The 26,731-nt window shown below is 43.8% G+C and overlaps 2 protein-coding genes across 2 annotated transcripts in view; one reads left to right on the forward strand and one right to left on the reverse strand.

Annotated features, from left to right (window-relative positions):
• Positions 1–7,862, forward strand: part of Smc6 (structural maintenance of chromosomes 6) — a 60,536-nt gene extending 52,674 nt beyond the window's left edge. The window contains exons 25-27 of the mRNA XM_036170645.1: positions 2,128–2,280; positions 4,753–4,850; positions 5,698–7,862. Of these exons, the coding sequence (XP_036026538.1) occupies positions 2,128–2,280; positions 4,753–4,850; positions 5,698–5,812 (366 nt within the window). The 3' untranslated portion in view covers positions 5,813–7,862. The remainder of the gene's footprint in view (positions 1–2,127; positions 2,281–4,752; positions 4,851–5,697) is intronic.
• A 6,054-nt stretch (positions 7,863–13,916) lies between these two features.
• Vsnl1 (visinin like 1) overlaps positions 13,917–26,731 on the reverse strand; it is a 108,565-nt gene continuing 95,750 nt past the window's right edge. The window contains exons 3-4 of the mRNA XM_036170967.1: positions 24,645–24,860; positions 13,917–15,177 (exon numbers count right to left, since the gene is read on the reverse strand). Coding sequence (XP_036026860.1) covers positions 14,980–15,177; positions 24,645–24,860 — 414 coding nt within the window. The 3' untranslated portion in view covers positions 13,917–14,979. The remainder of the gene's footprint in view (positions 15,178–24,644; positions 24,861–26,731) is intronic.

The following is a 26,731-nucleotide window of genomic DNA, read 5'->3' on the forward strand; positions in this document are numbered from 1 at the left end:
AAAACAAAATAGACTTTGGCCATTTATCCCACATTTAGTATAAAATTGATAAATGTAAAATGTACAACAATAAAACTTTCGGATGAGGGAATCAATTTCGGGTGCTTATCAGTGGATGAATAGGTAAAGAAAATATGGTAGATATACCTAATGGAATGATACTCAACCTTTAAGAATGAAATCCTGTGGTTTGCATCAAAATGGATAAAACTAGAGGATGTGATCTGAAATGAAATACTCTGGGCACAGATAACAAAAAGCACATATTCTCAAGGGAAGTTGAGGAGTTAATCTGAACACAGAGTAATGATTAGTGCAAGTTAGGGAGGGAGAGGGAGAAGGTGAGTGGTAAGTACCAAACACTGTTCAGTGGAGTAAGTCCTGGTGCTCCCCAGCAGCACATCCACTGCAGTTCACAGGGACCTTAGACATATAAGGAAAACTAGAATGCTGGCCAGGTGGTGTGGCGCACGCCTTTAATCCCAGCACCCAGGGGGCAGAGGCAGGTGGGTCTCTGAGTTCTAGGCCAGCCTGGTCTTTAGAGTGAGTTCCAGGACAGCCAGAGCTATACAGAGAAACCCTTTCAAAAACCAAAGAAGAGAGATACTCAGAGGGTCCAATCACAAGGGGATAGAAATGCTAATTATTCTAACTTAACTGGTGTATACTTCATATGTGTGAAATAAGCACACAATGCTCCATTAACATGTGCCACTCTTGCCTATAAACAAAAAATAAAGCACTTTCATGAAGATTTGAAAAACAACACAAAAGGCAATTTTAAAAAGCACCAGCAATAAAGGAGGTTATTGCCTGGGAAAAAATAATTTTTGGTACATAATAAAAGAAAAAAGACTTGAGCCCATTTTAAAATCACCAAAGACTTAAACGAGTAAATGGGAGTTACCCAAATGGAGGATAAGCACATGGACAGTGCTCAGGATTGTTAGTCATCAGAGAAATACAAATGTATGCCTCACTTGCCACTATCGTATCCCTAGTGAGAAGGACTGAAATGAGCAAGACTGGGAACTGTTGGTAAGGAAATGGATTCAGAGCTACTGCATTGCTATTGGGAGGAAGGTGGCCTTAATTTGAAGACCCATCTACTTTTGGATGTGAATTCAAGGAAAGTGAATGCTTATGTCCTCATAAGATACTTTTCCTCTAGGGGCATTGTGTCTTCCAAAAATGATACACAATATACATTTAAATTCAGACTTTAAGCCTTTAAGAAAGTAAAAAAAAAAAAAAAATGTATGGTTATTTGAGAGCAGCATATGTCTGACACTTATATAAAACTGGTCTTTTCATAATATGTCTGCAGTATTGCCAAAATAAAAGAGAATGCCTCTTTATATTACTTGGTATTTTCTCAGGAAATTATGCAAAAGGAATGCTGTAAATATTATTTATTGATTTTGTTGTTGTTGTTACCATGGAGAATTTTTAAAAGTATTGTTTTAAATGTCTTTCAATCCATTCCCACCATTTTCTTGGGTAAGCCTCTTCAAGTGGGTCTGTTTTGATGATTTTAGTTATTAAAACTGTGTAACCACTAGATGTCACTATAATTCTAGTAATGAAAAATTATCTCAGTGCTTTAAATGTTTAATGTAACAATTTTAGAAGAACTAGTTTAAATTGTTTATTTTACTAAATAATGTTTGGTTAAATACTGGATTTGTTGTCATAGCTTTGGAATTTTGGTATGTTAGGTTTCATTAAAGTGACAAAAAGTGCTCACTTTGATTTTTTTTTTTTAATATTTATTTTCTGTGTATGGACTTTTGGTATGCATGTATGTCTGTGCACCCAGTGCATGCCTGGTGCCTGAGGAGGCCAGAAGAAGGCATCAGATCCCTCAAACTGGACTCATACATGGGCATGAGCCACATTGTGGGTGCTGGGACATAAGCCTGGGTCCTCTGTAAGAGCATCTTCACTCTGAGCCATCTCTCTAGCCCTTCAGTTTAATTCTTTTAACCTGAAACAAAAATTGGATAGCTTGCTGTTATATTTTGACTGGAGGAGATTCTTTCAAACTTGTAAATGACCTTAGCTTTACCCCTTCTCTCTCTTTCTTTTTTTTAAACTATAACCTCTTCCTTGTGATTGCCCTTAAAGGTTCAGCCTGGAGAGGGAAATAAAGCTTCCTTCAATGACATGCGTGCTCTGTCCGGCGGCGAGCGTTCTTTCTCCACAGTGTGCTTCATTCTTTCCCTGTGGTCCATTGCCGAATCACCTTTCAGATGCCTGGATGAGTTTGATGTCTACATGGTATTGTTGAATTTTAAGTTCTCTAATTTTTATTTGGTTGGAATGTTTTGAAAGGAAGAGTCATTTGTTTTCTCCACAGTAGTGAGGGTGTGCCTTGTCACCTCAGTTTGTGACGTTAGTGGTTGGGAAGACCCTATGGGTGAGTGGTTCTCTAGAGACCCTGCCACACTCCAGCATTTCTCTTACCTCTCTCTCATTCAGCCTTGCGCCTAGCTTATTTCTGTCAGCCTACAGCCATCATAAAGCTTTTGCTTCGTAACACAGGGCTTTTGTAGAATGGCTCCTTTGGTTATGACCAAGCTTTTCAAAAGAATAACATGAGGGCAAAAAAGGTAACAAAGATACAAGAGCATTTGACCTTAAAGGTTAAAAAAAAAAAAAAAAATTAAAGGTTTTGAAACCTAGGTCTGCTATAATTTTTCAAATGGCTTAGATTTATCTCCAAGGGTCTCACTCAGTTCTCCGTGTAATAGATATAGTTGGAAGTTTCCTGTGTCCCAGCTGGCCTACAGCCATGACAAATCTCTCCCACTCACATCCCCCAAGTAAACACACAGAGGCTTATATTAATTCTGCTCAACCATTAGCTTGGGCTTATCACTGACTAGCTCTTACCCTTAAATTAACCCATAATTCTTATTTATTGGCTGGTGACTCCTGACTCAGCCTTCCTCTTCCCGGAATTCTCTTCTCTGCTTGTCCCACCTATACTTCTGCCTGGCTACTGGCCAATCTGTGTTTTATTTATCAACCAATTAGAGCAACACATATTCACAACACACAGAACAACATTCCACAGCACTTGGCAAGTTATATCTGATTAAATGAAAAGCATTTGTTAGTTATATAAGTTAAGTTAGCTGATCATGTTGGTTGATGAACTATCACCTCTTCTAATTAAGAGGTCTCTCTTGTTCAAATTGAACCTTTATCAATTTTGATGGTATCCATAGCCTTTCTTCTCCTATAGAAACAAAAGCAAAACCTCGTCCCCAACATATTACGTATCCTGGTTTCCATTCTGAAGTCAGCACATCCTTAAAGTATACAGGCTGATTTAGTTCTGTAGTTTGCTGCTTCATTTTGAGTATGAGTATGAAGCTCAGCTGAGACCCTGTGTCTAACAGACCTCCTTCCTACTCATGCATTGTAGTCTAGGCTCAGCCTTTGCAGCAGCATCTGTTTGTCAGATGTCGTCTGTGAGCTTGGTCTTCCTTGGAGTACTTGGCACCTCTCTTCCCTCCCTTGGGATTTGTTTTCTTACAGCCTCTACACTCTTTCTGGATTTATATTTTCTGTGTTTTCTTTTTAGTCTGACTTTCTGCCTCCCAATTTTGATGTCATTGAGCGTTTGAAGGTTTTTGTTTGCATTTTACAGTATTGCTATTTTTCTGGTCCGTGTGTAGATGTGATGTAACACAGGCCCCAAAGCCATTACCTGCTTACAGACCTTCCTGATGGATGTTTTCTGTCCTGATATCTCATTTGCAGTCTAGACTTGTGTGCCTGCTGCCCTTTTCACCATCCAGTAAACTGCCAGCATTCCGAGTTCAGTGTGTCTGAGACTGAGTGGGTCTTACTCTCAAAGCATCTTTCTTTTCTCCTATTTTTTACCTTGTTCACGACAAATTTCCATCACTACCCTAGTCACCTAGCTTTAAAACCCATGTATGTCTGATGATCTGTTCCCTTTTACTTACATGCTGCCGGGCCTTGCTTGCTCCTCTTCTGAAGGGTCTCTCCTGTTCTCCTTTCTCATGTGGCCCTGCTACCTCTTGTCCTTTATTTCCAGCTGCTGTGGTAATCACTTGCTAGGCTTTCAGACTATATCTTGCTGCTTCGGCAGCCCATTCTCCCCATTTTAGGGGCGTTGATTTGTAAAAATAGGTCTGATTGTGGTCACCCTTTTAAAGCCCCTAGGTGGATATATCTAAAGTAATTAATTTTGTAAGGTAACATTGAGACCCTTAATGGTGTAGTCTCTGCCATTTTACAATTTTAGCTGTACTAAGCTGTTTATAATTTCCCAAGCACACTGCCCCATCTAGTGTTTTCATGAATTGTATTCAAGTCTGCTTATCTTCTGATGATGATGACTTTAATGGTGCTTTGTGAGGGCCATACTTTTAAATTCCAAGAAACTTGATAAATTTGAAACTAAACGTGTTTTATCTTTATCTTGGGTAATTAACTACTGCTGTATTTATAAATTCAATCTGTAATAGTTGTGTTACTGGTATATTTTCTTACTATTTTAGTTGTGTTTGCTTGTGTTGAGAGAGGAGGCCATAATATAACTATTCAGTTACTTTCCCCTTATAGTTTCTGATACTATTTTTCCATAGATGAACTTGGCATTGTACATAAAGTAATAGATCAAACTCTAGAAGTTTGTTTCAGCCAAAAGAATGCTGCTTTTATAGAAATAGCTAATGCAGAACCAATCCTAACTTTTTATCGTTTTTTCTTCAGGATATGGTTAATAGGAGAATTGCGATGGACATGATACTTAAGATGGCAGACTCCCAGCGTTTTAGACAATTTATCTTGCTTACTCCTCAAAGCATGAGGTAACTTCTTAAAACTTTCTGTGAACACACACACATAAGTGTGTGTGTATACATACATATGTGTGTGTATACATATATATATATGTTTTTCTGATTACATGTAGAAGTGACATACATAACTTGCATCTCTCCTATATATACAAGGCACCAAAAGTCAAACCAGATGGAGGTATCTCATTCTGTAGGTCTAGACCTGTGAGCCCTGATACCCAGCATGTTACCCAGCAAATAGCCAGCATTCTGAGCTCAGTGTGTCTGAGACAAAATCCTCTCAAAGCATCTTTCTTTTCTAAATACATGTACCATCTGACAAGGGGAAAGAAATCTATATGGAAGCTCATACATACACATAAAAAAAAATTCCAGCCAGCCAAAGCAGCCCTGAGTGAAAGCAGGATGGGGCTGTGTTGTTTTAAATGCAGAAATGACCGGCGTGAGGGGACATTAATCCCTTTTCTTGCTAGGCAGACTTAAGATGTCATCTGCTTTCCTAGATGCATACTTTTATTCATGCCCTACTCCTTTAAGAAGTGAATGGACTCAAAGGTAATTTTGACTGCTTATGTTTTGAATTTGCTCCTTTGTGGTGTTCTTGATCCTCTGTTCTAAATAGTCCCATGATTGGGGCAGTTTGATTTGGAATATCCAGGCCAACTCTAGAAAAGAACAAGAGTGTAAAATAGCTGACATACAAAAGTTTTTATTTTCTGTTCATCCAAATCGAAAATGCTGGGATCTAGTGGGAAGTATTTTATTCATTGATTGCTCATATTGTTGGGGATTGAACCTAGGGTGGGTGCAGGTATTTAATGAGTAAAAACTTCATTGGAGATTTTGCTTCCTTTAGCTCACTTCCTTCAAGTAAACTGATTAGAATTCTTCGAATGTCTGATCCTGAAAGAGGGCAAACCACATTGCCTTTCCGACCTGTAACTCAAGAGGAAGATGACAGTACAAGCTGACAGCTCAGTGCCTTGCCCTCATGCTGAAAGGCTGTGAGGGGCTCTAGACTGGCGGATGGAATGGAATGAGACTAGAGATTCTGGAACAGAAGAGGCTCCTTTAATCTGACCCATCGATGGTGTGCAGCCTAGAAAACCAGCCGCTGCCAACAGTTAAAACTACTACTGCTTTCTTTGTGAAAACCAATTTCATAATACTGGTTTTAAATCTTTTAAGTTGGTTTGCTTTGGAGTTTCTGTATTTTGTTTGTTTTTATCATCTACTTTTATAAATTTTTTCAGGAGTAAAATTTTGTACATATGCACATGTACATATCTGTTCAGTTTGGGTTCATTTCTATAGTATTTTGTAAGAATTAAAATAAAGGTTTGAGCACCCGATGTTTAGTTTTGCTTTTCCAGGCTGTTACAGTCTAATTTTAAAAATTTACAAATGTCTGTGGAAAGAGGGATTTCTCAGTGTGGAATAGGGGATGCAGTGGACAAGTCTAGTCACATGGGACATACTGATGTTTAAGTATTAGAGACCTGCGTAAGACTTGATAGACTGCAAAATCTGTGCTTGCCATTGTTTTTTAACCCTAGGGCACAACTATAGATTTGGGATACAATTCTGAATCACTGCATTTCATCAATTTGAAGATGGTTTTTATAGATACTTTATGCAGCACTGAAGCACTGCCAACCCCATACTGCTTTCTCCTTTGTCCTTTAACTGTCCTCTACCCGGGAAGAATGTGCCAGGACTGTGTGCTAGAGCATGGTGGCCTAGTGTAAAAGCCCTCGGTTTGGGCTGGTGCGGCCACTAGGGTGGCAGATACAAGAGGATCACAACTTCTAGGCTTGCCTGGGCTGTAAGAGTTCAAGGCCAACCTGGGCAGCTTAGCCTGTCTTAAAATGAAGGTAAAATTGAGGGCTGAGAATATGACTTAATAATAGAGCAGGATTAGAAGGACTGGGAGGTGAGTGCCTATTGTCAGAGTAGCTAGTGGCTATGTGAGTCAGAGTCTACACTTGATGGTGAGATGACGTGAGACACATCCTGATTTTAGAGACATTAAAGTTTCTACAATGATCAGTTTACTGTTAAAGTTAGTATTTATGACTTTTTTTAAAAGAAACATGAGCTTACTAGTGCCTGTGTTCTGTTAGCTACTAAGGTTAGGGCTAACCTTTAAACAAATATTGAATAGCATCAAGAAGCACTCCCTATATTACCAGCAATAAGAATTAGAATACATATTTATGAACTTGAAAAGGAAGTATTTTGAGAAAAGTATTATTTTTTAAAGCAAGCATACTTCTATAGTTATTGAGAAAAACTGAATTTTGTTTTGGTGGGGAAGAGAATGTATTCTTAGAATAGTTGCCAAAAATCCAAAAACATTTCTAGTCTAAGAATATAGAAAGGAAACCTGCTGCGTGTTCTGAACTTTCCTTACCAACCATAAGCAGTATAACTCATTTGTATCAGAACTATTTTAACATACTTTTTTTTTTTTCAAATAAAAAGCGAAGTGGAATTTATCAGTATGTTAATTTTAATTAGCTAAAGCGTGTCAGTGTTTTGACTTTTTGTGGTAGTTTTAAATGTGCTTCTACAGAATGAAAAATGCTACCCTCAGATCCTGACCATCTGCTGAAGACCATGCATTATGAGAAATACAGCCCTCGGATCCTGAGCATCTGCTGAAGGCAGTGCATTGTGGGATATGCAGCCCTCAGATCCTGAGCTTCTCCTGCTGAAGACAGTGCATTCTGGGAAATGCAGCCCTCAGATCCTGAGCATCCCCTGCTGAAGACAGTGCACTATGGGAAATGCAGCACTCAGATTCTGAGCATCTCCCCCTGAAGATAATGCATTCTGGGAAATGCGGCCCTCAGATCCTGAGCATCTCCTGCTGAAGACAGTGCAAAAGTTTTAGTTTCAATCATAAGTGAAGACATCCAGTGTTCTAAGTAGTAATAACATCCATTGGAAAATTTAAGAAGCTATTGTTCTTTTAAAGTATGTGTAATTTCCAAAAATAAAACTTAAAATTTATATGTATTAAAGTCATGCTTTTGTGAACTGAACAAAGAATAATTGGCTAACTTGGGCCTCTTCATGAATAGTGATTTCTTTATACATGTCATTCTGGTAGATCTAAAGTCCCTAGAAATCCTAAGACAGCTTTGGATTACACACTCAGTGTTCTTCCTCAGGAAATGTCAGAATCATTCACAAAACAAGTGTCAGTTTTAGCCAAAGTATGAGTATGGTTATTAAAACTACTAAGCAACTTATTTTAAGTATTTTCCAGTTTTCATTTCTCCCATTCCCTTTTCATGTATGGGAAGACTGACTTTATGATGTTCAGAGTATTTGTATATGGAGACAACTGCTTCAATTCTGTGTAAGAAACTGGGTACTGGTGCATGTATTGTACCAGAAGTGAGTGCTGTGAGGAAAAGGAAGTGTCCCAAAATGCCTAACTGGAAGTTAAGGATCAGGAGTTCCAAGAATAGCTATGTAGCAAGACCCTGTCTACCTGGAACCAATTTCTTTGTTTGTTTGTTTGTTTTTTGTTTTTCAAGACAGGGTTTCTCTGTGTAGCTTTGTGCCTTTCCTGGAACTCACTTGGTAGCCCAGGCTGGCCTGGAACTCACAGAGATCCGCCTGGCTCTGCCTCCCAAGTGCTGGGATTAAAGGCACGCGCCTTCACTGCCTGGCCCAATTTTTTTTTTTTCTGGATACACATTAGATGTAGAAATAAAGGTTAAATGTTTATAATGCCCGAGGCAATATTCCAGTCATATTCATTAACTTGTTAGTGCATTTCCACAGCTATTGCTGCAGTGTTCCCTGAAGTCCCGTGTGTTAAATATTTGGTTTCCAGACTGGTGCTGCTGGGTAGTAGTGGAACATCAGGAGGTGGAGCCTACTGGAAGGAAGTTAGGTGTTTGGGGATGGGAGTAGTATCGTTGAAGCAGCCAACTTGGCCCTTTCTGAAGTAACCTCTGTGATGTGAAGAAGTCAGTGAGGATCCTGGTTACTGAGCTGTGACTGCTTTAGTGGGACTCAATTGCAGTGGGCTAAGTCCACATCTCAGCTCCTGGGCTTGCTTTCAGCGTTATTTATACACCGCTCCATTTCCCCTTCACCCCCTGTAGCAGATTCTACCTTCTACAGAGGGCCACCACAGTAAATCCCTCCTGTGTTCCAGGGCCTTGCTTTGTGGAGACCCTCCTTGCTCTTGGTAAAAGTGTAACCCGCAACGAATGGAATCTGGTGGGACCTGTCGTTTCTCAGGCTAGATCTGAGTAGACAATGAGGTGAAACTCCCGCCTTGATCTCCAAAGACTCAAGGGCTCTTAAATGGATCCTCAGTGCTCACCAGGAGCAAGCTACTTTTCTTCCTCAGGGTTGCTAGGGGTGGAAGCTGGGATGATTGCTCCCGTGAGAGACTGCTGGAAGAGGTGTGGTGCCTTCCCCTACAGCTATTCAAAGCCTCCAGTGTCTCCTAACAGTAGGAGAGATTCCAAGCCAGAGTAAACCAAACGAGTTGTGGAATGAAGGGACATTGGAGTTTGGAGCGGTTGGTTTATAGCTAAAGGGACAGGTCTTCATGCTTGAAGGTGAATGTTAGTAGAACTACATCTAATCCATACAGTACCAGCTAAGAAACGTCACCAATCTAAATGGCCTTGGGAAAGCAGCAGAAACCCACCTAGTCGTCCGGATACCTCTGGTGAGGAACACTGAATGGGAGGTGCCGAGATTAGGATCCATCTTAGATAGTGGGAATTGAAGTAAAACGATGCAGGGTAACCTGGGGAACAGGAGATGGCAGACAATAAATGAAAATTGAAGAAATACGAAAAATACCTCCAGGCCACACCCTGGTGCCTGTAATAAAATGGGACTAGCCAACCACACCTAAGGAACCAAGCTCGCATCTCCTTCCTGTATGCCTGATGCTGACTGCTTTTCAAATTCAGAAAAAGGCTTCAGTGCAAAAAATGAATCCCTCATTGTCAGGCCTCAAAAGAAACAAAAACTGGCCTCAGGGCCCCCAAAGGCCTAAGCCCTATACTGAAAGTTAGCTATTAATCAAATGGCACCTTGCTTTCAGCTTGGAAAAGAAAAAAGCACAAGGTCAGACAATTCAATCCTCTTCTTAGGGCATCAGCATCAGGAAGACTGAAGGTGGGTGTTTAAGACTTTGGCTGACAAAAATGTTTCCTTCTGGCTGGGCAGTGACGGTGCATGCCTTTAGGATCTCTGAGTTTGAGGCCAGAGCTAGTTCCAGGACAGCCAGGACTACACAGAGAAACCCTGCCTTGACCACCCCTTCCCTCAAATAAAAGCTTTCTTCTAAGTGTTTCCTGGATCTTTACCCTTAAATGGTAGGACTTAAATACTGTTAAAGGTTTCATCCCATACTAGTGTCACGTAAACCTCTTCCAAGACAGTGGAAGTTGTAAGTTGTTAATTAACACAGTGGGGCAGGAGAGGTGGCTCCATAGTTAAGAGGACCTGAGTTCAATTCCTGGCTCCCTCATAACAGTTCACAACTGCCTGGAACTCCAGTTCCGGGGGACTCAACACCTGGCTTCCGTGGGCACCAGGCATACACAGAAAAATAGAATATAAAAGAGTTTTGAAAAGAATGGTATCTACTTAAATTCTTGGTAGTTCTAAGATTTTTACATGTAGACAATAGGCTGGAGCCCCATCAAGAAGCTTACAAGATACACCTTGCTGGGCTTTAGAGTTACCCTTGATTAGAACAGCTGTGTGCTCTTCCTTCCCTGCTTTATGTGTTTATTGCAATGATTCTAAGCCTAGATCACCATTTTACATTGTGAGTGAGGGGAGATAATTATCCCACTGGTACAAGGATCTTAATCCCAGCACTTGAGAAGCAGAGGCATGTGGATCTCTGAGTTCGAGGTCAGTCTGGTCTATAGAGTGATTTCCTGAATAGCCAGGGCTACTCAGAGAAACCCAGTCTCAGGGAGGGGGGCGGGGAAGAATGGTACTTGTGGTAGTTTGCATGTAATTGGCCTCATAAGTTCATAGGGAATGGCACTATTGGGAAGTATGGCTTTATTGGAATAGGTATGGCCTTGTTGGAGGAAGTGTGTCACTGTGGAGGTGGGCTTTGAGGTCGCATATATGCTCAAGCCATGCCCAGTATGCCCAGTATCTCAGTTCACTTCCTGTTGCCTTTGGACCAAGATGTAGAACTCTCAGCTCCTTTTCCAGCACCATGTCTGCCTGCATGATGCCCTACTTCCAGCCTCCTTGCCCCTACCATGATAATGAACTAAACCTCTGAACTGTAAGCCACTCCAATTAAATGTTTTCCTTTATAAGAGTTGCCATAGTCATGATATCTCTTCACAGCAATAAAACCATAACCAAGATGGTACTCAGTGTGCTGCACCCAAAGAGCCTTTAGGTCATGAGATACCTAGCCTCAAGCCTGAACCCAAAGTCATTATGACATGAAGCTCTTACAGAATCTTGGGAGGCACATTTCACACAGGATCTGGGATGTGAACTATGGCCACAGGTTAGACTGGCATGTTGTATTCTGAAGATGACGAAATCCCTTGTGGTGTGTGTTCTCCAAGAACTTTGCTTCACCTAACAGGAGATAGGAGGTGGCTCTCTTGGAACCAGTAACTCCAGCGGAAGTGACACAGAAACAAACAAACAAACAAACAAACGTCTTTTGTGCTGGAGTTGAAATCATTGTGCAAGTATTAGCTGCCAGGCTACCATGGTGTAAAGAAGCACCATGGTGTAAAGAAGCACAGACCAGCCTGGGAAGAGAAGTCTTTAGGTTCAGCCATCCCTGTCCCTAGGGCCTATTTCCTCTCCAGCCATTAATAAGTGCAAGTGTACCATAGACCCCAAGTCAGTGTCAACCAGCTCAACAGTCAACACATGAGGGGATAAAATGCTTCTATTCAAGTTACTAGATTCGGGGGTTGAGTTATTATGGAGTAGTAGTAATGAAACCACCTCCACTACCACCCACTGTTCACCTAATGTGACTTGAGTCATTGTGTGGCTTGCCTTCCATTTGTATATATCATATACTGTGTAGTGGGTCTTGTTCTTTTTCTCCCACTCAGCATTTAAGACGTTTGTCCATGCTGTGCATACCCAATCTTCTCTCCAGCAGGTGTATAGGATGCCAACCTGAGGCATCGTCCATATTCTACTTACCAGATCCTCTAAGAATAAGCTAATAGATTGACTCTACTACCTATGCCACAAACAGCCATCCCAGGTGTCCTGTGACATGTCCTCATAGGTCTGTATTTTTGTTGTTGTTGTTTTTTGGCAGGGAGAAAATATGACCAGGAATAGAATCGCTAACCCAAAGGGCACACATGCCTTTTCTTCGGGGTCAACTGTGCTAGTCAGTCCACACTAATCAGTCATAACAATGAGGACTAAACAGGCAAATAGGATTTGTGTTTGTTCACCCAGTGTCTACATTTTACTTACATAAAACAAATAAACAAAACAAAACAAGTGAGCCCGCTGAAGAATTTAATTTCCCTAAGTTACTGATATCTGTCCCTCATTTCCCTCCACTGTGGTCCTGCTGGATGGCCTTAATTCAGATGTCACCTTACCACCCTTGTGGAAAGAGCCACCACCATATGCCGCCCCTCTCCCTTGCTCTTATCTTGCTGTGTCTTGATTCGGTACCTTGGAGTTGAGCATTCATGAGCGTGTATGGGCTGTCTCCACATACACGTACATAAATGGTGTTGGGTGCATCACAGGCAGTTAGCAAAGATTTCCTGTGAATGGTTCGCAAAAGCATAGTGTAACCAGGTGGCACCCCCAGTTTACCCATGCTACCCTCACTAAGTGAGGGGAAACAGTAGTGGGAAGTGAAGACTCCCACAGACCTCACTGCCCATGCTCCTTCACCCTCACCATGCACAGGGGTTAAGGGTGCAAGGGCTTCTCTTCACTCACGGAAGTGTCCTTTCTTGGAGCAGAATTTAGGTCCCTTGGTGTCCGGAGTAAATAGTAAGCTTTGCTGTGGTGGTATTGTCCCCGAAATATTGTGTGTTCCCTGAAATAAACTTATCTGGGGTCAGAGAACAGGACGGCCACAATATTAAACATGAGGATAGGCAGTGGTAGCACATGCCTCAATACCAGCACTCTGGAGGCAGAACCAGGCAGATCTCTGTGAGTTCAAGGCCACATTGGAAACAGCTAGGCATGGTGACTCACGCCTTTAATCCCAGGGAGTAGGGGCAGAAAGAGAAAGATCATATAAGGCATGAAGACCAGAAACTAGCAGCATTTGGCTGGTTAAGCTTTTAGGCTTTGAGCAGCACAATTCAGCTGAGATTCATTTGGATGAGGACTCAGAAGCTTCCAATCTGAGGAAACAAGCCAGCTGATGAACTGGCGAGATGAGGTAGTTGTGGCTTGTTCTGCTTCTCTGATCTTCCAGCAGTCACCCCAATACCTGGCTCCAGGTTTGTTTTTATTAATAAGGATTTTTAAGATTCTTGCTACACTTTTCTTGGCCATTACTTGCGAAATGAAGGGGATGCATGGACTCACTATAACGTGGACTCCAGTGCTGGTTAGTGGTCCTAAGACAAAAGAAAAGAGTTAGGGAGAAAAGAGGCACTTGATAAAAAGCACCTTGAGTCAAGGAAAGAGCGTTGCGGGTTTGATTAAAGTAGGTACTGGCTCTACAGAAGTTGTTTCAACTAAAATAAACTTTGTGGGGTTTTCTTTGCTTTGCTTTGTTTTCTGCTCACAATGGCTGTCCCTGAAAGGCTTGATATAGCTAATGTGCAATGCCAATCTCAAGGTTCCCTTCCCAGGAAACACAAGTGGACCGCACTGAGTGAAGAAACCAAACTCCAGGCATGGTCTGAAAATGCCAACCTGATTTAGAGTTGGAGGTGAGATTTCTTCTCCCCAGGGTCAGAAGGATCAGTTGTGTTCCATCACGAAAAATAAAAAGGAGCATGCTTTCTACTTCTGACTAACCTTGGAGTCCCTCCCCCCTCGCCCACTAAATGTGCCTCTGGAGTTGCACATAATATGTTCTCGGCACCAAAGTCACACTGAGATAAAGTTTATTGTTACATAGTGAACATCTTTTTCCAGAATGAACAAATCTTTTGTTTTCTTTAAATGTTACATGCCATATTAATAGTCCTCTTGGGGGGGGGGGCTGGGTGAGAAGTTGGAAAATGACGCAGTCCCTTTTCTTCATTCTTCAAATTCCAAAGACGTATGCTTAAGGGCAGACTGAGTAAGCCATAGCTAGCTGACCCTGACTATTACCAACATCAAGCTGAAAATTATAAATTAAGAATTAGGGAAATAAATCAAACATTACAAATTTATTCGGGACATCTATTGCCACCTTCTGGAAGCCTTTGAAATGTCAAGCAGAAATCAGTACATTCCCATCATTATGATTTTACTTTCAATAAATAATACCTTTGCGTCTATAGATAAATAGATAGATATACTTAATGAATTTATCGTTTAGCAGGATTTTTAAGTGTTATACTGCATTCATCCAAAACAGCTCTTTCCAGGTTGGGAGGGTACAAATGAGGTAAGAATTAAGGCAAACCAAAAGGCATGCAAATGTAGTACATTTATATTCACTGATAATACAAGCTGTGTTGTGGGCCAGACAGGGAGCCGAGGGCTCCTCCTGTGTGTCTGTCCAGTACTATTTCACAGGAGAATGGTGAGACAGCCCATAATTAAGTTACATTACCATTGGGGGGGGGGAGGGTCTCAGTGCTACTAACATTATATAATCAAGGAGACACAAGCATTTAGCAAAACATGTACAGGAAATCATAGAACTCTTTGCGGCAGGCTTCTGCCCAGGCTTTGGAGGAAGATGTATTTTAATGAAATGATGTTACACGAATCACATTGTGGCAGGTTGTCGGTTTTGTTTTTTTTATAATATATGCTTTTAAAATTCATTAGCAAATGACATTCTCATGCACACAAGTGTTTCAAACACAAGAAGCAAGTCCATTTATAGGTAGTCCAAGCAATTGTGTGTGGTGTGTGTGTGTGTGTGTGTGTGTGTGTAGCTGCAGACTGAATGGAACATCAAGACTTCTGTGCAGTCCATAGCATCGACGTCAGCTCACTTCTGAATGTCGCACTGCAGGAGTAATACAATGGAAGGGTCGCTCTTTGCAGCTTCTTTGAATTCATCCAGTGTGATCTGGTCATCTTTGTTCTTATCCATCTTGCTGAAAATCTTGTCCACCCGCTGTTCAGGCGTGAGGCCATCCTCATTCATTTTCATCATGATCACAGTGCCCACCATCTTGTAGATAGCCTTGGGGGAAAAGAACATGGTAGATGACGACAGGACAGGAGACCCGGAAGCCACAGAGCTCCCTCTCCCTGGCTCCCTTCCCCTCATTAGAGCCTGTTTATCCCTCCAAACTTAGTTTCCCTTTTGCATAAGAGGTTCATGTCCCATGCTTTATGTTCCCATGGCAACCTGAACCTCTTTCCCTGGAATATAATCTACACTTTATTATTGTGCTAGCTACCCTTCTGTCAACTTGACATAAGCTAGAGTTGCTTGAAAAGAGGAACATCGTTTGAGGAAATACCGCCATCAGATTACCTGTGTGTCATTTTCTTGATTAATGATTGATGAGATGGGCCCAGCACACAGGGGTCAGTGTCAACCCTGGGCAGGTGGTTCCTGGGCAGTATAAGAAAGCAGGCTGAGTAAGCCATGAGGAACAGGGCAGGAAACAGCATTCCTCTGTGGCTTCTGGTTGGTTTCTATCTCCGTGTTTCTGCTCTGACTTTCCTATGCCCTGGATGAAATAAACCCTCTCCTCCCAAGCTGCTTTTGGTCATGGCGTTTTATCACAGCAGTAGAAACACCGACTAGGACAATTGACTATAATCGCTCTGTCTTCCTCACCAGAGGGTACATCCCATAAATCTAGAAATGCCATGTTTGTCTCACTTCTCCAGGACGTGCCAATGTATTTGTCACATAATGAGACTTCAACACATAATAGTTGAGTGAAATAATTATCTTTAACTCACTGGGGTTAGGGACGTGGAGGGAGAAGGCAGTAGGAGGAAGAACCAAGAAGGGTGTTGGTGGAGAAGGAAACTCTAGAGAGAGATGATGCAAAAGGCAGACAATAAAATTCTCTTTTAGAAGGGATAAGGGATTTAAATTTACTTCAATGGAATTAATTCTTAAATGGTATAAGCAGATATGTGTCAATCTCGAGGCCAACGCGATGGAGATTTGGGGGTGATTATCAGGCCTCTGAGTGGAGCAAGTGCATAGGTCAGTGGTAAGATGAAGGGCCATGGATTAGGGAGAGGATCAGGAAAGAAAAGGATGTATCTCATTTCAGATATTCTGAGTTTTGAGTGGGGATGACAGTCAGTACACACTAGGTTTGGGAATTTAGAAAGAAATGAAATGATCCCAACTGACAAGGGACTCACAATGTGTTACGACAGGGAGAGCATTAAAACTGAGCTTGAGGCTGGGGCAGTGGTGGAGCACGCCTTTAACCCCAGCACTCGGGAGGCAGAGGCAAGAGGATCTCTGCGAGTTCGAGGCCAGCCTGGTCTACAGAGCGAGATCCAGGACAGGCACCAAAACTACACAGAGAAACTCTGTCTCGACAAAACCAACCAACCAACAAAAAACCAAAAACAAAAGTCTGAGCTTGCAGAGACGTTAGTTCCGAAAGACCTGCAGATTAACGTGAGCAGAGAGCAGAGTGAGAAGAATCCCTCAGGTCAACTAATTGTCCACAATTAATTCTCAGCACACGTGTTTCTTGGGTAGACACAGTCTTCTTTCGTGAAAAGGGCCCGAGAGTGGTAAGCACTCGTTGCCATGAGCACTTTGCTCGAGAACGTGTGTATGAACAGTGACAGCCTCCAAGGGGCAACAACCCCGGTGCTCTCAAATTAGTAAAGCAGGGTGACAGACCTGGACAGTGGGACAGCGGGCTGGCGATGGAAAGGAAGGGGCTACCATGAATGTTTAAGCTGGGTAAACCTCACCAAGCAGAAACGTGGGCCACCACTGCCAGATGCACGTGATTCCCTGTATGGGCGATGTCACACCCATGGAGACAAAGGGTGGCAGCTGTCTGAGTCTCAGTTGACAGGAGCAACAGGGGTAGGCGGGGTCTTATTGAGGGATAAATAAAAAACACTTCAGAATTGCATTGTAGTGAGTGCTACATTCCTCTGTAAAATTCACCCTCGCCACCCCACATTGTATAGTTTATAGCCTGCAAATTGCAACTCAATGCAGATGTTTTTTTATACATGCCTATTGGGGGGAGTAACCCAGTAGAGAGTGTGTTTTTATTTTAATTTGTCAAGTTAAAATGTCTCTTGAGATAAAATACTTTGTCATGTTCAGTTTCGTAGCTAGATTGTACTGATCTTGATGAAAAACGAACAGACAAAGCTAAGGATTCTAGGCCCTGAAAAGCTACAGAAGTTCCATTACATTAGCAGACAAGGTTCAGGTTAGCCCAGGAGCCTGAGTGTGCTCAAAGGAAAGATAGAGTCTGTTCTTTGTGCCTACAAATTTAAAAAGAGACAAAAGGACCATTCGCTTGTTGCTGCAATGTCCCTCTGTCCTTTAAAAGATGAAATCAAGATGTTTCGAATTAGGCAAAAGACATGAAGACAGGTGTCATTTTAATTGAGTCAGGATTGTAACAAAAAATATAAACACAAGAGATGTATCTCGGGACCTCAGTAGCAAGTCTGATATGGCAGGGCTCACTGAGAATATGACACCCAAGAAAGGAAAGTTCCAATTAAGTCCTACACTCTGTGTCAGTACAGATTAGAGAGGGTATGTCAAACCTCAGATTAAATCCTAACATGCCACAGGATAACCTGCGGAATCCCTCTACATCATGTGTCCAAGAAACATTCCCAGCATACACAGCATGCATCAGCAAGTTTCCCATGAGCCTCTAGATGGACAAAGTCTGTTCTAGCAGGAAGAATATATATGTCTGTCTCCCTGTGTGGGCCTGTCAGTCACATCCCTGTCATTCTCAGGCTGTTCCTTAATGGGCTTTTGAGGCCCTCAGCACCTACCTCTTTCCTCCTGCAGATCCCTCCCTCATCATTATTGCACCCATCTCATTCACTTTCCCTGTCCTTTTCCTATCAGCCTCCCTGCTGCTACTTTGCAGGGAAGCTGGCAATTTGAATGAGAATGGCCCCCATAGGCTGATATATTTGAATGTTTGGTCCCCTGTGGTGGGGCTGTTTGGGAAGGATTAGGATGTGTGACCTTGCTGAAAGAGGTGTGTCACTGGGGACAGGCTTTGAGGTTTCAAATCAGCCCCCTTGCCATGCCTGTTCTCAGCTCCTGCTTCAGCACCGTGCCTACCTGCCTTGCTTCCAGCCGGGATGCTCATGGATTCACCCTTGGAAACTGTAATCAAGCCCCCAATTAAATGTTCTTCTAGAAGTTGCCTTGGTAACAGCGTCTCTTCACAGCATTATTGGCCCGAACTGAGACATTAGCCCTTAATGACTAGTCAGCTGCAGGCTACCTGAGTTCAGAGCAAGGTGGGAAGTCAGGAGAAGTAGAGCAAGAGCTCAAACTGACCAAGGTGAGACAATCTAGACAGGAGTGTGAGAGGGTGTGGTTGGGCTAGACCTGAGTGTGAGAGGGTGTGGATGGACTAGACCTGAGTGTGAGAAGGTGTGGTTGGGCTAGACCTGAGTGTGAGAGGGTGTGGTTGGGCTAGACCTGAGTGTGAGAAGGTGTGGTTGGGCTAGACCTGAGTGTGAGAGGGTGTGGTTGGGCTAGACCTGAGTGTGAGAGAGTGTGGTTGGGCTAGACCTGAGTGTGAGAGGGTGTGGTAGGGTACACAGCCTCAAGACACATGCCAGGTAGAAGGAACGTAATTGAGATAGGATGTAAAGGCAGAAAATTAAGGGGGCACAGGAGGAAGATGAAACAGCTAACCTTGGGATCTGGGTTGCATTTCTTGTATACTGAATGTCTAAAATGTCGGCATAATTGAAAAAATAAAAGAGCATCTCAAAAATCAAACCAAACCAACATAAAATTGCAAAGCACTGGGAATATTGTCTAAAGTTAGAATATGCCCTTTTCATTTTGTTCTTGAGACAGGGCCTGACTAATGTATTCCGTGCTTGCCTTGAGCTCCCCTGCATCCCAGGCTGGCCTTGAACTTATGATCCTCCTGCTTCAGCCTCTTGAATATGGGATTATAGGCAGCCATCACCACATGTCCTTTTCTGAGAGAGATTGCAAATGATTATAAAACAGCTAGTGAGCCAAGCTCAAGTCCGAAGTGTCCATGACCCCTTGTCACCACACCTCTCTCATCTTTAAACCTGAACAATTAATTTCATAAATTACCTTGCACTTTCATTTTAAAAGGAAATGCTTTAAGTTAAGGGAAATTATTAAACCAACTCTTGTATTTTTTCTTTTGCTTATGTGTATTTTTCTTTTCTTTTCCTTAAAAAAAATTAGTTGTTTTATGTGTAGGGGTGTTGCACCTCCATGTGTGTGTACCACAAGTGCTCCTAGTACCCACAGATGCCAGAAGAGGGCATCAGATCTCCTGGGACTGGGGTAACAGGTGGTTGTGATTTGCCATATGGGTGCTGGGAATTGAACCCTGGTCCTTTGCAAGAGCAGCCAGTGCTCTTAACAACAGAACAATCTCTCCAGCCCCCTTGTTTAATTTTCAGGTTTTTACCTGCATTTTAAACTTTGCTATCCTTGAATCTGCTTATAAATTACACCCTCCAAGCAGTAAAACTTCAAAAAGCACAGAATCCTAAACAAAGCTATTACGAAGATACTCAAGTGCATCTCCTTTTCAAGAACCATGCTCAACATTTATAGTATGCACTACCTCTTTGTCTTTACTTAACAAACCCAAATTTGTGCATCAATGCCTATGGAGCCTGCATGGGACTGGACTGGTCCCTCTGCATGGCCAGACGGTTGTGTGGCTTGAGCTGCTTGGGAGGCCCCCTGGCAGTAGGATCAGAATCCATCCCTGCTACATGAGCAGGCTTTTTGGTGTTTTTAGACTTTACAATGGCCATGTATGACTGAGCTTCTTAGGATGGGAGGACCAGAGACAAGTCTCTCTGGGCGGTAGCAGAGGATGAGGCCTCAGGGAGCACAGCCCTCTTCCCTTTCCAGCAACTGGAGGAGGTGGCAGTTTTGGGGAGCAGAGTTAGCCAGAATTATGGAAAAGAAGACCAAGAGGAGGAAGATAGGCAGAGAGCTCCAGAAATCTGTTTAGGGCTCTGATAGGAAGCACACAGAGAATAAAATTAAAGAAGTTCCTGAACAACCATGCTGACAAGGCTGGGGAACATCCTAATTCTGACCAGCTGGAGTAGAGAGAGTTTGCAGAGTCCCTGGACCGTCCAGGAGTAGGGCGATTTCCTTCTTTCTTGAAAAGCAAATCTTATTGTAAGACTCTTTTATGCTAGCTAACTCTGCATCTTCCATCCAACCCTGTGGCCAATTCACTAACAGCTACTGGCTTTCCAGACCTCATTGATTCTCAAAGATGTGTCCATGTTCTTGGCGGTCTTTGGCTGAAGAACACCAATAGGTTTTTCCAATTTTTTTTTTTTTCTGGACTGCATGTTCCTTCTCCCTTGAAAGTTTCTGCACTTTGTAGTCTTTTTTAATCTTGATTCATTTGGTCATTTGCTATTATATTATTATTATTATTATTATTATTATTAATGTGCTTGTGTGTATACAAGTGCACGTGTACATGTGTGTTTTGAAGAAAACTTCTGGTGCCATCCCTAGGAATGCCATTCATCCATTGCCATTGAGACAGGAGTCTCTAGTTGGCTCTGTTCTCATCACTTAGGCTAGGCTGGCTGGCCAGCAAGCCCCAGGCACCCTCCTGTCTCCATCTGCATAGCACTGGGATACTTGGGTAGCAGCATGCTTGGCATTTTGACATGGATGCTGGGGATGGAACTCAGATCCTCATGCTTGGGAGGCAAGCACTTTGGACTCCCCAGCCCTGTCAATCATCCTCTGCTTTCCTGACAGCTCTTCATGTTCTCTTCTAAACATTTTCATGCCCCGGGGCCCAGTCTTCTGAAAAGCTCCCTTTCTACTTATGCTCACATTAGTTATATGCCTTTGTTCATTTAAATGCACAGATAAAGTCCCATCCTGCATAGGGAAGGTTCTCTCCACCGTGAGTACAAAGACCTCAGTGGATTCATAGAGACCTTAGAATGAGCCCAGTGGGCTATAGGAAAAGAGAACTCTGAGGAAAGCTCCCTCTTGAACTATCCTAAACAAACCTTAGAGAGACCACACTGATCCACATGTGCTGTGGAATGTCTTTCTGTATGCTGTGAATATGTGTTGCTCTGATTGATTGATAAATAAAGCTGTTTGGCCAAGGGTGAGGCAGAATAAGGTTGGGTGGTGCATTCCAACTGGAGAGAGAGGAAGAAGAAAGGCAGAGGAGAGGAGATACCAGCTGCCGCCGAAGGAACAAAAACATGCCAGCAGACCGGTAAGCCACGGAACACATGGCAAAACATAGATTAAGAATTACGGGTTCCTTTAAGTGTAAGAGCTACTCAGTAATAAGCCTGAGCTAATGGCCAGGCAGTTATAATTAATATAAGCTTCTGGGTGATTATTTTATAAGCAGCTATGGGATCACGGGGGCTGGGCGGGACCAGAGAAAACTTCTGGCTACACGCATGCAGTTTATCCATTTTTCAAAAACAACCCTCGATACTCTGAATAAAAACAGAACCATATAGGTAATATCATATGACATCCATTGTAGCAAAGAAGAGGAAAAAAAATTCACACACACCCTGCCTCAACCAGATGAGAAATCCATCCACAAAACCTTGTGTGAGACTGCACAGGGTTGGGTTGGAGTGATGGCTGAGCTGTTAAAAGCTAGGCACACAACCAAAAAGATAAGAGAACTTGCAGAGTTCGAATAAAGAAGGAATAGCTAGAAAGGAAGAGAAAGAGAAATAGCCTGTGGCTGAGAAAGAGAAGCTGCTCCCAGTATCCAGGGAGCTACCTGGTGTGATCCAGGGAAACTTAGTGCTAATGGGCTCATCTGGATCTTATAGCCAGAGGTGACACTCTCCAGGCAAACATGATCAGTTTCATAGAACACCCGTGGGGCTGTGGCAGATCATGTAAAACACACTCTGTACACCGTGCCTGAACAAGACAACACATTGTCCAAGCCACAGAAAGCCACGCGTCCCTGTCACCTTATAAGATGAATGACTGCCACTTCTTCAGCAATCAAAACTTTAGCCTTAGTATTGTGGATCTTTTTCAAAGATGGGATTTGTGGAGGTAGTACACCACAGAGGCTTCTCTCTTCTCCCTCGTGTGACAGTACCCAGTCTTGAATGACCGACCCCTGCTCCCTTGGGCCACCCAACCAAAACTCCCATCCTATGAGTACTAACAACCTATGTGATGGTTAATATTCATTGCCAATTTGGTGGGATCTAGAATCATCTAGAAGCCAAATCTCTGGCATATCCACAAAGGAATTTCTAGATGAGATTAATTGAGGTACAAAGGTCCACCTTAACTGTGGGTAGCCCCTTTCCATAGTATGGGGTTCTATGCCAAATCAAAAGAGAAAGCAAGTTGAGCGCCAGCGCCCATCTCTTTGCTTCAGAACTAGATGCCATGTGACCGGCTGCTTTAGCTCCAGGCTCCACACCTTCCCTCCTCTGGAGGACTGTATGTAACCTTAAACCATGCACCAAAATGAACCCCTTCTCCTCAGGTATTTGGTCAAAGCAGTGAGAAAAGTGGCTGTGCTGACTGGTCTTAAGTCAACTCGACACAAGTTAGAGACATCTGAGAGGAGGGGAGCTCAGTTGAGAAAATGTCTCCATGAGATGCAGCTGTAGGCAAAACTGGAGAGCCTTTTCTGAATTAGTGATGGATGGGGGTGGGCACAACCCACTGTAGGTGGTACCATTATGGGCTGATGGTCCTGGGTTCCATAAGAAAGCAGACTGAGCAAGCCATGTTGAGCAAGCCAGTCAGCAGCACCCCTCCATGGCCTCTGCATCAGCTCCTGCCTTCAGGTTCCTGCCCCCGCTTGAGTTCCTGTCCTGACTTCCTTTGATGAAGGACTACAATGTGGAAGTGTAAGCCAAATTAACCCTTTGGTCATGGTGTTTCATCACAGCAATGGTAACCCTAACTTGGACAGTAGCTAGTGTACCCCCTTCCTGAATTTGCCTTGATTAGTAAGTGTGACTTGTGCGACAGCAGGTGTGTTGGTGGTGGTCTTCAGCTAAAGGGCGTTAACAACGATTTGAGAACCAGTTTAGGGGGAAATGTGGCAAAGAGGTCAAAAAGAAGAAACGTGGAGAAAAACCCACTGAGAAGGAAGGTCACGGGGAGCTTGGAGAGGGAGCCAGGTTGCATACGAAAAGGAACAAAGGATGGAACTGTGAGGGAGATGAAAAGACAAGGCCACATGCCTAGAAAACTTAAGCTGCAGCTGGTCTCATAAAGAAGTGGCCACAAACAAGGAACTGAGGTACTACTTGGTAAGCATCTTGGAGAGAGCCTATACACACTGAAGATAGAGCAGAAAAAGCCAGAGGAGGGTAAGCAACCACACAGGCCGAGAAGCAGGGCAAGTGATAGAAGGGCCTGACTTGTGGGCAGGCTGGGACTCCTGACTCTGTCTAGGGAGGGGAGTGGTGGAGAGTGGTTTCTTGGGTTTGGGTTGCTGACTTCTCCATTCTTCCTGCCTTCCTTGCCCATGATAAGTAGCATATTTCTGTCCCTGGACCATAGTGGCTGGTGCAAGGATGGGCCAGCACACTGAGACCTTCTAATTTAACTAAAGGCACCAATGCATCCATCAACTCTGAGTGCCTGTCTGGATCGAGGCACAGCTGCAGGTTCTGGGATACAGCCGTGAGTATGCAGAGTCCTCTGTCCGGGATTTGTGTTTTGTTATATAGTCTATACAACGGGTCCTCTGAGGCAGTGATAAATGCTGCAAAAGGCCCCTACTTGGCCAAGGTAGACCGCTTTGGGATGCAGTAGGCACGTTTGGGTAGGATTACTGAAAGGAAGTCTTGCTGGGAGGTAAGATGTAAATAGAGTTAAGGAATGTGAGGGAGGAGCCTAGGGGAAAGGATGCATCCTCAGCCCAAAGAGGAAAGAAGCAAGAGAGACTGAACACTATGGGAAATCCAAGGGGTCTGGCACATCCAGGAGAAATGGTGACAATCGAACCAGAACAGTGGGCAGAGGAATCGTGGGATCTTGCCAACACAAATGGAAAAGTATCTCTGGATTCCATGGAATCTGGAGGGGATCCCCAACAACTGTTCTCTGCACTGGGCTTTGGCCCCCTTTCAAGCTGGTATAAGGAAGGGGTTGCCATGTTCAGCAGGGTCCAGCTAGAATAAAAACTGGAGAAGCTGACGCTGGTAATAAACACCCTTTGCTTCCCCACGTGAAAACCCATTTTGGGTTGCAGACCTTGTACTGAGTGAGTGGCTGGCTAAAACACCAGTTTTAGGTGTCAAGGAGGGCCTGGCTCTGGTTCTATGACTGACGACCACCTTGCACTACAGTGAGGACCGTGCGGGAGAAACCAACGCCTAGAGCGTAACTAGCAGGGCTTTCCAGGGTGCAAGGAAAACAGCTTTAGGGGCGCCTGCCCAAGATGGCTCTGGGGGTCTTCCCGACCCACTGCCTTCTCAAAGACCCACCTCAATGATCTCCAGCATCTCCACCCGAGTGATCTTGCCGTCCCCGTCCAGGTCGTACATGTTGAAAGCCCAGTTCAGTTTCTGCTCAAAGCTGCCCCTGGAGGTGATGGACAGGGCACAGATGAACTCTCGGAAGTCGATGGTGCCGTCACCGTTCTTGTCGAAGGTGCGGAAAGCGTGCTGCGCGAACTTGGAGGCATCGCCATAGGGGAAGAACTGCAAAGGACACACAGGTCAGGGGGTCAGGAGCGGGAGGAAGTGCAGGTGCAGAGAGGTCCCCAACACAGAGGCGGGGGCGGGGGTGCGAGGGAGGGCAGAGGCTCACACCAAGCCCACCGCAGTACAGCCTGGCTAATGAGCGTGGCTGGAGGCTGGGTTGACCTCTTTCAGCAGAAGGCATCGGGGCCATGACGATCAAGGGAAGGGAGGCAGAAGAGGAGGCCTTCTCTCCACTTGTTTTTATTCACAGGCACATACCGTTTCCTGTGGTGCACGTGGCTTCCATATGGGTGAGGTCCACTCAGGACCTTCCTTTACATAGTCCTTTAGTCACTCACCTTCAGGGACGGGACAGAGGCAGGTGGCAGGCCACCTGGGGCGGTGCAACATAAACTCCCAGGTTCCACTAAGTTCACTACGCCACAGGATGGATGCAGGGACCTGCAGAGACCAGTTTTCTGCCTGCCTTAGCCTCTGGTGCCAAGAGACCTTGTGTCCCCTCCCTGGGTGAGATTCCAGCCTTTTTTTCTTTTTTCTTTTTTTTTTTTTTTTTTTTTTTTAAAACAGGGACTTTTCCTTTGCAGAGCAGACATTAAAAAATCTATTAAAAATAGAACATGACTAGGGTCTATTGTGAGAGACATAAAGAGCTCTTTTCACCGAGCCAGCAGGCAACAGGCTGTGTGGGTGAGAGAGACTGGACATGAGGAGAGGAGAGGATGTCTGTGGGGGCGCTGAGACCTCTAGAGTCAGTCCGGAGTGGTCCTGGGTGCCCCTCAGACAGGATCCCAGGCCTGCTGCAGGCAGTTCTGAGCACAGACAACCACACACATCTCAAGACCCCAAACAGAAACAAAACAAACTGCTTTGTCCAAAGCATGCACGGAAGGTATGTTTCCTTTGCTGGATAAATCTGCTATAACTAAGGGTCAGTGGCAGAGGACCAAGGTTGGTCTCTGTGGTTCCTGCCCTGAGTTTCGCTTGCGTGGAGGGACCATATGGGCAACCACTACTCAGATGGTCACTGGTGTGCCCTCGGAGTGATAGCTGCTGGGGCCATGGGTCTAGCTTTGTCCATGTCTGCTGGGTTCTCCTCCTCCCTGCCCACCCACCTCCTCCTGCACCCAGAAGCCCACTGGGAAGCAGATGAATTTCCTCCAGGTCCATCGAGATGGCTCGGCAGGGAAAGTTATTTGCTGTTGGACCTGAGTTTGATCGCCAGCCAGGGGAGAGAACAGATTCCCCTGAGTTGTCCTCTGACCTCCACCTACAACGCTATGGCACCTGTGTGCCCACACTCAGACACACATACACATATCATACATCACACACAGCACATATAGACCAATAATAGGGTGATTTTTTTTTTTTTAAACAGGAAAAAGAAAATTCACCAAAGAAATAAAATAGGCCTTTCCAGATCAGGACTCTGACATGTGTGACCTAGAAAAGACACAGAATAGCAGGGGGCAAGAGAGGCTGCTGCAGGCTGTCACTGTTCTCAGCCTGTGGGTCACGACCCCTTTGGGGTCCCAGTGAGCCTTCAAAAGGGGTTACCTAAGTCCATCAGCAATAGCAGATATTTACATTACATTGCCACATCACTGTAGCAAAATTCCAGTTATGAAGTAGCCCCCCACATGAGGGTCATAGCATCAGGAATGTAGAGAACCACTGCTCTAGAGATGTTATTACTCCACTAAGGCTGGTTTCAACTTCTCTCACTGTGTAGCAAAAATCACCCCAAAATTTAGAGACTTAAAACAAGGGCAATTGTTTCATTTTTTAAAAAAACAATTCTTCCCACTACACACACTTTTTTTTTTTTTTTTTTTTTTTTGAGACAAGTTCTCATTCTGTGAACTTGG

Source organism: Onychomys torridus, chromosome 21 (assembly GCF_903995425.1).
Source record: "Onychomys torridus chromosome 21, mOncTor1.1, whole genome shotgun sequence".
Taxonomy (NCBI): domain Eukaryota; kingdom Metazoa; phylum Chordata; class Mammalia; order Rodentia; family Cricetidae; genus Onychomys; species Onychomys torridus.